We start from the raw sequence: 16,971 nt of genomic DNA on the forward strand, positions 1-16,971 counted from the left end.
CACTGGCACAGGTTGCCCAGAGAGGTGGTGGATGCCTCATCCCTGGAAACATTCAAGGTCAGGTTGGACGGGGCTCTGAGCAAACTGATTTAGTTGAGGATGTCCCTGCCCATGGCAGGGGGTTAGACTAGACGACCTTCAGAGGTCCCTTCCAACCCAAACTATTCTATGATTCTATGAAGTGGAAAAGGGAAAAATTCCACTTCCCTTCCCTACCACCTTATCAGCAATTTGAACTCAGTTCTGCAGCTTTTCTATGACATTTAAAATTTTCTATTTAGTGAAATAGCTTCCTGATCTTGAAGCAAAAGTTGATTAGTAACTGCTGACTTTGCCAGCAATACCCAGTATAGATCTCTTGTTAATTTACCTCAGTAAAAGCCTGCATTTTGCTTTTCAAGAGTCTTGCATTACACTGTTCTCTTATATTTCCTAGTGTTGCATAGTTCCATACCCCTGTACTCTGGCACATGACATCTTTGCATGTTATAGTTGTAATAGCTGTGATGCAATAGCTGAGAGAGCTAATACCTGTGCAATAGCTGTGAATAGCTTGTGTTTTGCTGAAGGAGGGAGGGAGAGAAGTAAAAACCAATTACCTTCCTTTCTGAGCTCCTCTTCTAAAACCTCAGTCTACTTTCAACTCTCTTGTAATTTCAACATTTGATGACATTGATTTTTATTATTATTTACTTAGTTACATTTATCTGTTTTATTAGTTCACATTATTTTGTCACTCTAGTTATTTCTTTACACAACATGCATAAAATGAGTGGGCTAAAGTCTAAACTAGGAGGAACCATACAGCTAGTTAGCTGCTGACCTATATTGTATAATCAGATACTATTCATATTCTGAAAAGGTGAGATACCTATGGTTCTAGCACACCTACACACCTAGTTTACATTTACCTTAGCATTTTTCATGTTTATCCTTTGTCATATTTCAGCTGTCTGGAGCAAGGTCCACAGAAACAAATTAAATTCACATTTTATTGTGCAACAATACACAGATAAAAGATTTCACGCCATGTTAGGCATACTCAGATATCCAATACAGCCTAACCTAAGATCCAGTAGTGAAGCCAATCCAGAAAAGGAACCAAAGGAATTGGTATTTCCGAAGTTCCACTAGTGTTACCATGCGCAACAAGTGGCACACAAGCTCAGCCCACTGCTTGGAGCAATCATGGAGGTTAGCAATTGGCTGCCTTTCTCTTTCTCAGCCTGCTCACACACTAGCTGTACAGAATCTGATTATTCAAACAGGCTGAAAAGTAAGTTTATCCTTAATCTATTCTGTATGACTACAAGGACTCCAAAGACGAGCCTACACAGAAACCATTTATAATGGAAAATTCTACAAATTAAAAACAGGGAACTATACTACTGTGCTTTGAATTAACAAATACTTTTATTCTAATCAAGTTTGCTAAAATGGTGTGACTAAAGCATTAAAATTAATTTAACATTCTTGGCTTAGTTAATATTTTGTTAATTTAATGTAGAGTTTACATTTTTATAAAAGCATTTAAAAAATTTCAGCATTCAGCAAAATTAGTACTCGTTTTATGATAATATTGTTAATTTAATGCATGACTTGGAATTATACTTCAAAGTGAATTGGAAAAATATGCCTTTTCTCTTGTTGTTGTAGGCATCTCTGTTCACGCACCAGTGAACTGACCTTAAATTTTAACATAGGCAGCACAAAATCGCTCTTGTATTTCAACAATTTTTTGCAATTCAATCATCTAGTCCATCAATTTCAGATAGATTTTGCAACAACCTACCCATGAAAGCTAAAACGGTTTTTAACATTATCCTTTTATGTTTATTCTCTGGAAAGACCTGCACTGAATTCTGCTTTCTGCTATATATACATAAAAAGTTTAAAGTATATTTAGTGAAAAATCAAATGGATATGAAACAACCCAGCTAATGTACTGCTAGTGGCTTTTGGGTTTTGTTCTTTCTTGGCTGGGGTTATTTTTGCTATCTTTCTGCATATTTCTAAGTGTTAATTGAGTTTTTAACGATGTTAGTATGTAGCGACCATAACTCCCATTACAGTTAATGAGAATCCTAAATGTCTTTTTGTGTATGGAATACTGAAATGCATAACAACAACCTGAAAAGCAAATTGAAAAGCTTTAAAACTTTTTGTACAGTGAAATATTGTAAAGGGAGAATAAAAAACTACCAGAGTTGATGCACAAATTTTGCACAAATGCTTTTCAGACTTCACTTTTTCATCTGCTAAGTTCTGTTTCCTCTTCTTTCACTGACATAGATACTGACTTCCTCAATGCTCAATTCCTTTCCATCCTTGACCCTCACTGTCAACAGAGCCTTGTATTACACTAGTCCAGCTTCTCTAACCTCATATTCTCTTTTGGCTAACTTTAAAGTGCTCTTCCTTCTTACTGTAACAAACACAAAAGTTTCTCATCTGCTTGTGTAACCCACTTCCTTCATTCTGGCTGTTGCTCATCTGTAAGTCCTCTCTCACATCTTTCATCACTATTTTCCTTGCATTTCCTTCTTTTGCCTCAAAATGCAGGCATGCTTTAGGGTTCTCCCCTCTTGTCAGAATGAGAGAGAGAGGAGACGGAGAGAAGGGGGAGAGAGAGAGAAAGGAGGGGGGAGGGGCGGGGGGGAGAGGGAGGGAGAGACTCCTTAACCTATTTGACTCCTAATTCCTGACCAAGTTCCTCACAGAAGTCTTCTGTTGCAAGTATTAATCCATTAATCACTGTGCATAATAAAGCCATCCTGACAATCACTCAGGCTCAAAACTTTTGCTTCACCTAGTAAGTGTATTGTTTGTACAGATTTCCCACATAAAGCTCTTATTCCACCTCAAATTTTGGCCTGGGAAGAGAAAGAGGTACTTGGTCATTTGTCTCAGGCTTCCAGATGTCCAGCAGTCCTCACAGAGCAACAATTTGGACAGGCCTTTCAGAAGAACAATCGGTGTGAGCAAGTATCAGCTGTGTGCTGTGTGAAGAGTAAGTCTTCAACTTTTAGGCACAGCGGATCTATTTTTGCACACACTGCACAGCTGGCCAGTTCTAGATGCAGAGACTTTTTACATATGCACAGATCTATGTTACAAAGGGGATTTCTCATATGGACATATGTGTATCTTACCTTCAAATGAAACTGGCTACGTCTAAATTATGAAGAGCAAGATACAATCTCACTCAAACATTTGTCTATAGACAAAAGCTATTCAGGATTTTCAGTGCTTTCACACCAAGAAGCCTCTTGCGTGGGCTTTGTTGTCTTGTGTTTTGCTCACTGAAACATCCTCTCCAGTCTTGACAAAGATCATTTACCCTGCTGACACTTACTCAGAGCAGTGCTTCAGAAGTAATTTTTGCTGATCATTTAGAACACAGTAACCCTGGCTTTACTGTGTACCCTCGCTATATCTTCCTCTAATACACCAAATTTTAAGAGGACTTAATAATCCAGCCCCAGCCTACCTATGCCATTCCTCATTGAAAATTCCAAGCAAACAAATTTTGTGTTTTCTTTACATTACTATTTTTTTTGCCTTGTGAGACAGCAAGGATTATATTGTGACACTTAGTCCAAAATAATTCCTTAAAAACTCTTCTTCCAAGATACCTTCAAGGTGACAGGACAGCACTTTACCCACTCATTGCCACTCCTGTCATGGTCTCCTTGTTTTCCCCTGCATTTCTGCAGTACCTCTTTCAATGCAGTGAATAATTTCAGGTTCATATTTGCGTAGTAACTAAACCATCAGTGTCCTAATGAAATTAAACAGCTGAGCTGGTAAGAATAAGATCGCATTCTCAGTTGCTATTTCTACTTCTTTCAACAAATAAACACATATTCATACTAAAAGAGAAGAAAGAACCTTCAGATGAAAAAATTACCCCAGACAAATGCTATAATTACCACAGTAATTACGTATCTTTCTAAATATTAAGAACTTCTTATTCTAACCAAACAACATATTAGGTGTAAGCAGGAGAGGGCTGCAGTGGCAACCTGTGTGGGAGAGGGCCAGGAACTGCCCTGTGCTGGTCACAGCCGGTTCCAGCTGGCACCAACACCAGTTTGAGCAACCTGTGAGGCGCCAAAACTGCAGCAGCAAGCCTGAGGAGGCTGCAGCATCCTTCACGTAAGGAAGAAGCCATCAGGGGCTGGAAACATTTGGAAACACAGCTGGAAAAGTGTCATGCTGAAAGGGGTGCACGTCCGGACACCATGGTCTGCAGGTGACCCGCACCGGGGCAGGGACATCCCCGAGGGACTGCAGCCGTGGGTGACCCAGGCTGAGGTGGGGACACCCCTGAGGAACTGCAGCCCATGGGTGACCCACACTGAAGGGAAAAGCAAAGAGCGGCAGTAAGAAACGAACAAGCACAGAGCTACTGACAGAAACCTGCAGAGGACCTCGACCTCCCACACCGCCCAGCACCTCACCCAGGAGAGGGGAGGGACTGAAAATGGCAGCAAAGGTAAGGGGTGCCGAGACCAGGGCGCAGGGAGGGGAGGTGTTGGGCAGAAGTTGAGCCTGGGCAAGGGGGAGGAAAGGCTCAGCTGGGTGTTTCTTTCCTTTTCTCAGTCGCTGAATCAGTGATCAGAAGTTTGCATTAATTGGCAATAAATTATGTAAAAATTCTGTGACTCCATGCTGTTTTACACACAGCTCAGTTCATTTTCAATTAAAGTCTAAATTGAAAAAAATGACATTTAGTTATTTCATACTTGCTTTTTTTGAAGTATTTACACAGTATTTCTGCTGTATTACTTAGGCATTACTTTGGATTCTAGTTACATACATTTTTACATTTTTTTGTTATAGATGAGCCTTTTGGTTTTCCCAAAGTAAAAAACTTCACTTAAAAAAACACTTTTTTTTTTTATTCCTACATCATTCACAGTAACTGTCATAACTACTGATGAACACAGAGATTATACACCGAAAAATGGCTGGTCAAGTGTCTTAATAATTACTTAGTTGAAACATTCTTTCAACTTACAAAAGTTATTTCGAATACAGTTAATCACATTTTTTTTGAAGGGCAGTAAACCTTTTTTTGATACAGTATGTAATTATGTCTTTCTACTACATGAGTTTCTGCTAATTATGCAATTATCATGCAAGGAGATTAATATGAAAGATATTCTGAACTAACTGCTCGCTGTTAAAAATACAGTAAATGCACATATACTTCAGGCATATATACTTCATTCTCCATACAATCTCAATGATTTGCACTGGTGTCATTGGGGTCATTTATTTTAGTACACAAAGGGCACCTCCCTTGTAGCAAAATAAGGCCAAAATGCTCCTTAACATTCAAGAGTTTGAAGACATTTTTACTATTTATGCATATGATAAAACCACATATTTATAAAGTATTAGCAAAAGAATATCAGCAAAAGAGAATTTATAAAACCACCAATTCCTCCTCCCTCTCCCCCTTCCTCCTCCCCCAGCCAAAGCATAGTTTTGATGTCAGTTTTGGACTTTTTAAAGCCATCCTTACCTACATGATTAATCTCATTACTCTTATATACTGTAAAACTATCCTATTGTCATAGATTTAAAACATGTACCTGTACCATGGAAAACTAACTACCATACACAAATAACAGGAACTACTGATGATCTAATTTATCACTGTTAGGAAGCACCAGTAATACCTCTGCATGACTTACACATACATTTCAGATTCACACTGAGGAAAGCATGAACAATGAGGAGCTATGTTGGCATTTTATCACGCCACACAAGCTTCAGCAAAAGCTAAGATCTGGTTCTATTAATTCTTACATATTAACCATTTTGCAAATTGCACTGTACTGAAGAAGCTGTGAGGGGAAAAAAAAGTGGGGGTGGGGGGTTGGGGATGGGACACGGGGGGGGGACACATCCCAAAGTTAAAAAAATCCCAAAGTTAAAAATTAAGGTTATGTAGAAAGTTCAGGCAAGCTACAAAACAGATTACTATTCTTTGCAACTCCCAAAGTCAAGACAACTTGTTTAAGGGGTTTCAGATTGCAACTTGTAGAAAACCAGTTTGAAAACACTGTCACCTGAAGAAGTTTTCATTGGAAAATCAAAGTATCTGTCCAGTTGGTTCAGATGTCATCTTATATCCATCACCTGCCTGCAACATTTTTCAAGTGTATTGTGTGATGTAAAACATGACATATAGCAACAAATGATGGAAGAAAAAAAAAAAAAAAGGAAGAAAAATCCTGAGACACTCACAGCAATTATATTGAAGAAGTCATCATCTCCAAGGGTATCCAAAATAGATGAAACTGTCTGTTTTGCAATAGTCAAGCGAAGTCCTTTCATACTGCCACTGACATCTACTAAAATTACCACATCTTTTGGAGAAGTTGCTGCCTGGATGTACCTAAGACAAAAGACAAAACATCCTGTTCTTCCAAATACTGAACTTTTCTTATTTTCAAATTTCTTAAACACTGGTAGTCATCTATTGCCTACCATTTTCTGTTTCTGCAGTCAAATGCAATGACTCCATTCTCATCAGGTTCCCATTTAATTCCTGTTTAAAAAAAAAAAGATATAAAAAGATCAAATTACAACATTTTCACAGTACCTGTTCAAAATATATCTGTGGTATTGGGGTAAAGTAGCACTTAATGGAGTTTCATACTTTAATCTAACATGAAATGGTGTTATAACATAGGAAATGCTGGAAAAATGATTTAATAAAATAGGACCACCAGAAACAACATTTTTTTCTCACTCTTTTTTAGCCTACTGTAAGGTGAAAGCCTCTTCAAGTCTACCGTGTTCATCATACGACTGTCACTAAAGTACTGTCACACTTGGTCATTGGTGCTGGCAAGCTTTATCACATGCTTGCCGAGTCCCTTTCAAACCTTGAGCACTTACTACCCATGGCTGATCTCAAAAGGTCCTGTTACACTAACTTCTTCACTCATGGGTCATACACCTGATGTTTTGTTCACAGGAAAGGTAATATCTCCCAGTTGTGGGTTAAAAGAAATATGATAAAAACATCTCCAAGCAAAAAAAATTGACAGGGCAAACCTTCCTGCTTTTTACACTCGTTTTCTAGCACAAAAGAAGAAACAGCCTTTAAAATAAGGACTGACATCTCTTTCTATCCCTGAAGTATCATGGAGCTTGAGAACTGAACTGTAATCTAAAACTAATGCAGATGTAGTAGCCATTAATTTCAGTCACTTTCAGACATACAGGCTTATAGCAAACTTGCTCACGTTAAACTCAAGACTTCAGACTTAAAAAAACATGGGTTGCTAAACCATGTCAGCCAAAGGAACCGTTCCCACTATGGGCCTGATCCAAAGTTACAGAAGCTGAGGATCAGTTTATTTAGCTTTTTAGTTTATTTAATATGTAGTAAATTTAGTACGTGATTAAACATAAAACTTAATAGGTAACAATATATATTTTAAACTATTTCTATAGAAATAATACAAGTGATCTAATTGCATTTTATTACAACTGGTGTGAAAGTAAACTTTAAAACAAGTTTTTGAAATCTTTAAATGTAAACATGTCAGGTTAAGTGGAAGTCTAAAAACTGACCAATAAATTACAATTAAGTCTTACAGTATGCATCAATAGAGCACATTATCTAAGTTCAGTACTATATGAAGGGTCTAATCCTTTTGCGCTCCTTCTCCACAGTCTGTTTAGAAGCTATTTTTCATATGTGGGTATATGTATATCTGAATAGGAATTTATACGAGTACATGCGTTATCTTGAGGGCTTCACTTCCAAATGAAAATTGGTAGAAAAAACTCAGAACGTTGTAAATGTTAATTAGAAAAATATCTCTCTGAAAACTAGATAAAGTAAAATCAAACCTGCAAGTATCTGTGAAAGTCATGATTTGTGACAATACTCAGTGGAAATTTGGAGCCATAGCATCTTTATTGTATTTTAAGTAAGAACTCATATTCTTCTTACCTGGATATTGTCTGAAAAATCCTTTTGCACTTCCAAAGTACTGCCAGATGAGAGAAGGGTCACGATCAAAATTATCAACAAACACCTTATTTAAAGATTCTGACCAATAAACTCCATTTACAATGGCTGGATCTGAAGGGGCAGAAAAAAAACAGAGAAAAGCGATTTTCCCTAAATAGCATCCCTTGAACTCTGTCATCTTCAGCTTATTCAGAACCCAAAAAATCTAGTGACTGCAAACTACTGCAGAACATCTTTTGGTTTCCTTTGTCAATTAAGTGATTCAAAATAAATGATACACTTAAATAATGGAAGTATGGTTAAAATACAGAAGAGACACCAGGTACATTTTTTTAGATAAGTTAAAATTGCTCATTAGACCATCTATCTGGAACTGCTGTATCGCTTGTTCTGGAGGACATAAACGAGTGAATCTAAATAATAAATAGACTGTTTACTCAATTTACTTTCCCTAAATGCACAGAATGTCTCATGGCAACACTTTATATATTTTTTTTTTTAAATCTTCAACTTGGTAAGACCATTCTCACTATATCTGAAATTTCACATGTGAGAACAGAAAGTGAAATAGTTTTTATTTCACACTTGAATGAATTATGATATATGTACAAACACAAAATCTCATGACAAATAACACTAATTGTTATTTGGAAAACACTGAACCCAGATTTCACACCAAATACCTCATTATTTTTGATTCCCATAGAAAGAGAAATAAAAAGCAAATCCTTGATGTTAAAAAGAAACCATTTCTGTTTAAAACATCCCCATCTATCAATTTCTAAAAACCCAGGCTGCCCAAGTATGTTTTTAAGATGCAGATTTGGTTAGATAGCGAGAAATCAGCAATAAATGAACATATCTTAAAAAGTTACTCAATTTCAAACTGAATCGTCTTTTTGAAAGATGATTAAGACAAACAATTAAGATATACTATACTCCCAATTCAATCTGTATGTAAAGTCAGCCCTACAGAAAGGAAAAAACGGAACTAAAATCACAGATGTATTATTTCATTTGTAAAAGTGTGCATACATGAATACACAGTAACATTTGCTCAAGCATTTGAATAATGCTTCCATTAGCTTGCAAAATAATGTCGCTGTACTGATTTCAGAAGACTGCTTAGAATGTGATTTTAATGGAGTGGAAAAAAGGTGAATTGTTATCTTTCCTTACATTCATCAAGAAAAAAAGCAGAAAAAGGGAAATGTCTCAGCTACAAGTCTTTGAATGTTGCTTTCATCTAAATATTTAGGTTTACATAGATGGACTGCTGAAAAAGGAAGGTCAACAAAACAGATGTTGTTTTTAAAACATGTCTTGTATAGTTACTTGTTTCTCATGAAGATGAAATATACATTTAAAATCTGTCCAACCAGACACATATCAAACAAACCAATGTCACTAGTCCAACGGTACTACTTCAGTTTTGCCTATCCATTGTTTCCAAGTCTGCAGTTACTCCAAGAACAAGCTGTGATTAAGACATTGCTAATTAACTGTCAAGACTGCCTATCCTGGGATCTATCATCAGTTTGTAAAAATATGCTCCTATTTCAGCACCCAGAAATTTTGATCCATTGTTCAGCATTTAGACATTACATGAGAAGTGAAACACTAAAATGAGAATCCTATTCCCAGTCCACTGGAACTTCCCAGTACTAGTTCAAATATTGTTATTCTGGTTCTGCCTCTATAGACAAGTTCTGGTGGAGTATCTGAATCACTAAAAAGCACAGTGGCATTATTGACTCAGCATTACAATATTGAGATAAGATGATAAGTTTAAGTCATCTTTGAAAAGAGCAACATAGTTCAGAGGGTTGGTTTTGGTTTGTTTTTTTTTCTTGGAAGTGTTGCTAGAAAAGCCTGTTTAGAGGAAAAACAAGGAACCTTTCCTCAGCCTCTAAAGGACAATAAGCTCTTCATATACCCTTCAATCATCAAGATTAGGGAAAAGCCAAACCAATCAAACAGAATAATTCTATCTTAATTTATATTTAAAATAAACTGTAGTGGTTCTTAGCAACTCACATTTGGATCTCATTCCAAGACTGCACATTGTACCTTAGTATTTTACAGGATCATCAGTTCATCAGAAGTCTTCTATCCTGGATTCCTCAGAGGCTAATTTTTAGTGCCCTTTCCCAATGAATCTGCGCTATAGTGCTACTCATATAAGCAGAGCCTTCACTCTGCCTCCCAACCCAATGATAATTTCCTTTAAATTCTGTACACACTCCAGCTCCATAAGGTCATGGGACAACTGTAGTTGTCCACCTATTAAGCTCTAAACTGAATGTGAAATCCTTCCAGTGGCATTTGAAAAAATGTATTTCTATTAAAAAAATACATATATATAGCTACTTTAAAAAATTTCATATTAAAATATCCATGCCACCACAGCAGTGGATTACTTTTTTTAGCCACTTAACATGTTTATATACCTGTACTACAGATTAGAGAACTCCATGGAAATACAATCAGGAGTTTTTCCTTGAGCATGATCGGTTGAGTCTGCATTCTGCATTAGGTTGACAACACTAATCGCTAATCATCCAAATGCTGATCACCATAAACATTAATCCAGTGATGAAACTAATAGGAATCTTTTAGCTGAAAGGAGCCTTAAGCAGGCATTTTAAATAAGAGGACACAGTTAAAGTGTGATCTATGATGACTGGGTTCCTTCAAAATGAAACCCGGTGAGAATTCACTACCTTCCTACACCCTGCATATATTTTACACTGGCTGCTTTTTTTACGGTATACCAAAAGTTACATTTTATGCATCAACCATTTTTATAAAAAAGTAAATAAGGTCACACTCAGTTTAATCCTTTGAATACAAAGAAAAGTGAAGTGGGGAAAAAAATGTATTTAGAGTACAAAACTGCAGGCCTACAGACTTCATGTGGAAATCACGTGTCTTTACTGGTTACTGTATCTTCAGGCAGAAGGATTTCAAACCCGAGCTCCTTGTTCTGAATTTGATGATGACCGTTATGTGGATGCATCTCTGTCCACAGGCACCATCCTAAATACAACTGAGTTTCTGACCATATATCCTCATTAAAACGTTACACACTCATCTTCTAATAACCTATCTGTTAAGCTTGTAGTTCTGGGCAACTTCCAATTTTAGTAATTACACTAAATTGTTTAAATTGCCCCCATTACTTCATTTAGAAACAGTATTCTTAAGTTTTTATATTACTGGTGAATGTCATCTGCATCCCCAAAATAGCTATTTGTCTATAGCTACATATAGTGGTAAATTAATGCTTGTGAATATTCAGAAATTTGGGGAGGGAGAAAAAGAATAAAAGATAAAGCTTAATATAAATGCAAAATCATTAACGTGATGTTATGAGGCTCAAAGACAATAAGTGTAAATAGCTTCTGCCACCATTCTTGAAACATAATTTCTGCTTTTGCTTCCTGGCAGTAACAGCTAAAATAATTAAAATACTCCCTTTCCCTCACCTTTTAGATGGGCTGGCTTGCAATTGTATGGGATTTTGCTCCACAGCTGTTTGTGTAGTTGTTAACTGTTTTCTACTGATATTTAATATAAAACCAACCCCCAGGCAAATAGGTACACTGACACAAATCTGAAACATAATTGGCAAAGAACAGTACAAATGCATGTAGCAATTAAGTTGCTGTCATAGATACTGCTGACCCAAAGAAATAGGTCTGAAGTCTCAACAAAGGAAATCAAGGTGTGCAGGCTGAGAGATGAGCAACAGCATGCCAAAGGTTAGCACTATAATGAAATGTATTTTAAGTCACAGAATCCATAAAAATATCCAGAGTAGAATAAGTCTATGGAACAAAACTAATACACACATGATGCATTTTGCTTTCTTATTATTCCAGCAAGCTTTATAGAAAATAAGGGAGACCACTGAGAAATTCAGTGACTATGAAGAAAATGCAGAATACTTCTCTTTCTTGCCATATTCTGTTTTATTTCCAAGAGAAAATGTTACCAATGATCCTGGGTTTTTTCCCCTATTATATTACCATTGTAATATAATCACTAATTTCTCCTGGAAAGCTGTCAAAGATGCTGGCATCAAAAATGGTGTTCCTTCTTGTAATATCTGATGACCTCAAGGGCAGCCCCTAACATTGCAGAGAAGTAATGTCGTACAACAAAGCAGTACAAGCACAGCCTACAGGACCAAGCACTGGAAAAGGAATGCAAAATCCAGCATCCTTTTGGCTCAAAGATAGCAACAATATTAGCTTAGCGTTGATGACACTGACAACATATTTAGTCTGGTCATATTTTAAAGAATAACAAAATCACATACTTCGCTGGGACATACACCAACAATCTAATAATTATACTACTCAACACTAATATGAATGCTTTTCAGGGTGGTCCAACATATTCAAGAGCTAGGGCTGGATGCCAATTTCGGCAACTGCCTTTGCTTTTTTCTCTCTCTTCCCCTCCCCTCTGCCTCCACGGGGTAATGTGGATGCATCAGCTCACAGATCAAAGCATCTGGCCATCTGTAGACGCAAAAGAAGGTGTTTGTCCATTTTGCTGCATGTCCCAAGAACCATTCACCAATGTCAGAAATCACATTCCCTCCTCATATGTATATGGGGTGGTAAAGACTTCAAGTGCGTGACTGTAAAGACGCATAGCAGTAGGTATTTAGTTGTTTCAGCTTCCAACATTGCCCTAATAACATTCCCCTTCTCCTTTGAAGTGGCAGCAGAAGAATTGGAGTATGGCCAGATGTGTTTATTTTTATGCTGAGTTTCATGAGTGGGTTTGGTTGGTTGGTTTGGGTTTTTTTTTTTTTTTTGGGGGGGGGGGAAGCAGGGTGGCGGGGTGAACAAGGTGGTCTGAGATTCAACTTAGTTCATTTGAAAGTCAGAATTACAGCTGCAAACTCCTCACTAACACTGTTCTGGGATAGAGATTCACTTCTGACTCTGCTAAGAGCTTGCCACCTAATGAATTATAGAAAATGTCCTGCAGCAAATCAGTGTACCTTTGAGGTCACTCATTTGGCTACCGACCTGGTTTGACCCTGCTTAACTTATCAGATGTAACAGCTAAAAGCAAACAGTATGTGGGCAGATCTGTGAATCGGTTAGAGCAAAGCTCTGGAAACAGAATATAAGCAGGATCTATGAATACAGAGCATTACTTTTTTTTTAAATTAAAGGAGGAACTTCGAGCAAAAGTCAAAGGCTTCACTTACTGTCCATCCCAGGAAGAACTAGAAAGATGCTGCCTTAATAGAGCTGTTGTCACAGAAGCCAGGCACATGGGGCAGTTATACCTATCACTAACACAGCACAGTCTAACAAAATAGGATTGCCTACCCAGCAATTGCTAAGAGGCCTTTAGCTGAGGAGAACTAAGAACTAAAGTCAAAACCCAGGAATCCTGACAGATGATCACTCCATAAATCAGTGTGACCACAGATACCAGGATATTTCTGTATTTTCAGAAAAACACACTCATTTCCACATTTTTGCCAGACACGAATTGAAGACTATGAAACACGAATGTGTTTGCACATTCCGATCCATAGATCGGTAAGAAAATACCACACCACAGAACTCTAGGATGCCAGGGTGTGAATGAAAGACAGGGCGAACAACATGAAAAACCACTGCTAGAAACAGTTTTCCAAGTAGGAAAGAGAAAACAAATGCTCAGAACATAGAAATTAACCAAATTGAATAGAGGCCCTATATGCACTGCAATTTCATCACAGAAGCAAAATTAGTCTTGAATACTGAAAAAAAGAGCCAGTTCTGACACATGGCAAGAAGAAATTTCTGCACAGGCTGATGGAACAGTGACTATCACTAACCAGGAAATCTAAACCTCTGCAAGTGGCAGGGCAGGAAAAAGTGTCATGACAAACAATACAGGAAGCCAGTGAAACACACTGCAAATTAGAGGAAAAGAAAGCAAACGTGCTAAATGAAGCCAACTGTGCTGTAAAATATTTTACGCAGAACATACCAAAAGGGACAATTTTAGCAGAGCTGTTGTCAAAGTGATATATAACAAAGGCAAGGCACAGCCTTGGAAATAAAAAAGTCATCTTTATGGAAATTTCTCAAGGACAGACCTGTTCACAAATCTTTACAAAAGCCATTTAAAACACAAGACCACGTAAACCTGTAAACTAATGTTTCACAAGAAATGTCTAATTCCTATTGCTCAGATATTCAGAGAGACACGGAATTACAGAAACAGGCCAACTTAGTTACATGACACAGTACAATAAGGACCAACAAATAATGCTTTGAACAGGAGATGTTAAAGACCTCCTAGTTTTATCAATACATCATGCTTCTTGCATACAACAAATGGAGGCATGAGAACCTTTAGAGAGAAACATTTTAGCATGTAAAATGCATTACAGTCATACTGGGATATAATAAACTAAACCTCTACCGCTATATTCCTGGGAGTATCAACATAGTATGAATGTGCAAGTATCAGATATGACAGCACACTTATCTATCAGCATGACAAGTCTCAAATCAACGGTCCCTTACCGCTGTAGTGCTTTATAATCCTTGTGTAGCACTTCTTCCTTGCACAAAAGACCGTTTGCACAATTTGAGTAGAATGGAGGTTTTACAGAAAAAAAAAATAGTTGGAAAAAGCCTCACAGATATGAAAACGTTCAGCTGGTTCAAAACCTCTGAAGCTAGTATTAGAACATACTGAAAACACTGAGCAGATGCACAAATGCATCTTGGGATGAATACACTACAAAATCAGTTATGGATTCTTAAACACTATTTGCTCCTTCAGGAATGTGTCAAAAGCTGCAAGAAAGACACCTAGATAAACAAAGTACAGCGTAAAAATGTCTTTGTAAGTTTTTAGCCAAACAGTATTTTGAAACAGTTTATATTCTAGCCAAGCATACTAATATTTGACCAGAAGAGCAAGGCTTCTTTTCTCCTCTTCACACAACACAGATCCAAGAAAAATCAAAGGGTCTGTGTTATGTAGCTGGATGGAAAGACAAATTATTACTGTATTCTAAAATAGTAGACAAAATGAATAAAATGTATCTTTAAACTTCTATGATTCTTTGTCAAATGTCAATCTCCTCCGCTCCATACTAAACAAATGCTACAATTTTTTACATTTGCCATACAACCATTTAATCAAATGTTTTTGCATATTCAATTCTAAAGGTTTTCAGAAACCAGAACTATTACATCGATTACCCACTAAGTTTACAGATTAAGAATGCTTTTCCAACATAGTTCATTGAGAAAATAAAGTCTTGAAAAATCTTTAAATAAAGCAAAACAAACTGAAAAACAAATAAAACTCCCCAATGCATTCCTAGCATATAAACTCAGTCCATTAAAAATAATCTTGTACTGAATCACGAGGTTTTCTTCATTAATATATTCCACACTAAAAGATACCCTGGGTACTTTTCTGTTTGCTATTTTAAGTCAGTAACAGAACATATCCTGATTCCCTGATTGCTTTTTCTCATTAAAATAATGAAATAAACACAAGTAAGGAAGGTTAGTGCTTTAAAAGAGAACAAAGCAATTATAATTAATTTTCGTTATTTTTTAAGGTATATTACTATGTGAAAAGAGGGAAACAGTTTGCACACCAGAGGCTAATGATGAGCAAAAGCCTACAAAAAATTCTCCACAGACACAGATAGAAAGTGGAAATAACTGCTCTCAAAGAATAATTAAGCGTATAATACCAATAACATGTTTAGTGTATAATATATATGTTTACACACACACCCCCTGTATATAGCTGTAGACAATAGATGTACAGAGAGTTGTTTGTTGTTGGTTTGGGGTTTCTTTGATAGGCTCAAACCTTTCTTCAGGTTTCACAGTGATTACACAAAAAGGGAACAGAACACCAAGAAAACCTCAAAAACAATGTTCTTCCAGACTCAAAACGCAGAGAACAAAAGTAAGGAGGAGGACACCTTGTACGTTTAAAGTGACTAAATTTCTTTCTGCTTGGTGCAAGACAAAGGCAACTGCTTTTGGGACAGGACAATGATGCCCTACTTGATGTTTCTTAAACCTGCTTGGGTGGAATTTATTCCTATTGCTGCTGAAGGAAAAAGAATCATGAATCTTTTTGCAGACACACGCATGAAATAAATAATACCTGGCTTTGGGCACTAACTTCTGCTCCAAGTAGGAAACCGATCCACAAGGTAACAAAAAACCACTTCAGTTTGACAAAAAGGAGGAATTATGTTTATAAATTAGTTTTGGAGAAAGTGAATTTCAAACTTTTATTAAATTTAAAAAATGCATGTCTAAATGATAATTCATACCATTCCCTTTTTATCCTGCAATATAACATACATTTCACGCAAGAACTTTTCACCATTGCATTCCAGACTGACCTTTCAAACAAGCAACATGTTACCAACACGGCTTTAAAAACCAAATGCAGCTGGATGAAGCAACACTAATTAAGCTAGTCCAACATGTTTAGCTGTCTCCTTACTGGTTCTGCAATTGCGACTGTCTGGGGACAGATTCCATAACTTCAGTGCTGAAATGCTTAAAGTTTCTTTTTCATTCAGTGATGCTAATTGTAAACAGGTAAGAAGAGAACTTGCTTCGCCTTAAGGGATGCTTGGGTAAAGTAGGTAATCCCTAGGATAATAAAAAATGAAGCTGAAATAACTTAATCAGACTTCTTTTCAGGTAAGCACCCCAAACACAACATGCCTCCAAATCAGAGATGTTGAGAGCATGGACAGTAACAGTGCTTGGGTTAAAACTAGTTAAAAAGTCTCTGTTAATTGTAGATTAAAATGCACTCTCTTCAAGTTCAGTAAGTTCACTCCGATTCAAAGAAAGGTTGCCATTTCCTTGCTTGTTCTTCATACTCTCAGCCTAGTGATGCTTTTGCGTTTCATTTACTTCATTCTTGAAAATTTCATCTTTGTA

General features: G+C 36.8%; 1 protein-coding gene across 1 annotated transcript in view; it reads right to left on the reverse strand.

The window, feature by feature from the left end:
- CACNA2D3 (calcium channel, voltage-dependent, alpha 2/delta subunit 3) overlaps positions 1-16,971 on the reverse strand; it is a 481,287-nt gene that overhangs the window by 267,741 nt on the left and 196,575 nt on the right. The window contains exons 6-8 of the mRNA XM_009334218.1: positions 7,985-8,116; positions 6,505-6,565; positions 6,262-6,412 (exon numbers count right to left, since the gene is read on the reverse strand). Of these exons, the coding sequence (XP_009332493.1) occupies positions 6,262-6,412; positions 6,505-6,565; positions 7,985-8,116 (344 nt within the window). The remainder of the gene's footprint in view (positions 1-6,261; positions 6,413-6,504; positions 6,566-7,984; positions 8,117-16,971) is intronic.

This window comes from Pygoscelis adeliae, unplaced genomic scaffold, assembly GCF_000699105.1.
Source record: "Pygoscelis adeliae isolate BGI_AS28 unplaced genomic scaffold, ASM69910v1 Scaffold411, whole genome shotgun sequence".
In the NCBI taxonomy this organism is placed as follows: Eukaryota; Metazoa; Chordata; class Aves; order Sphenisciformes; family Spheniscidae; genus Pygoscelis; species Pygoscelis adeliae.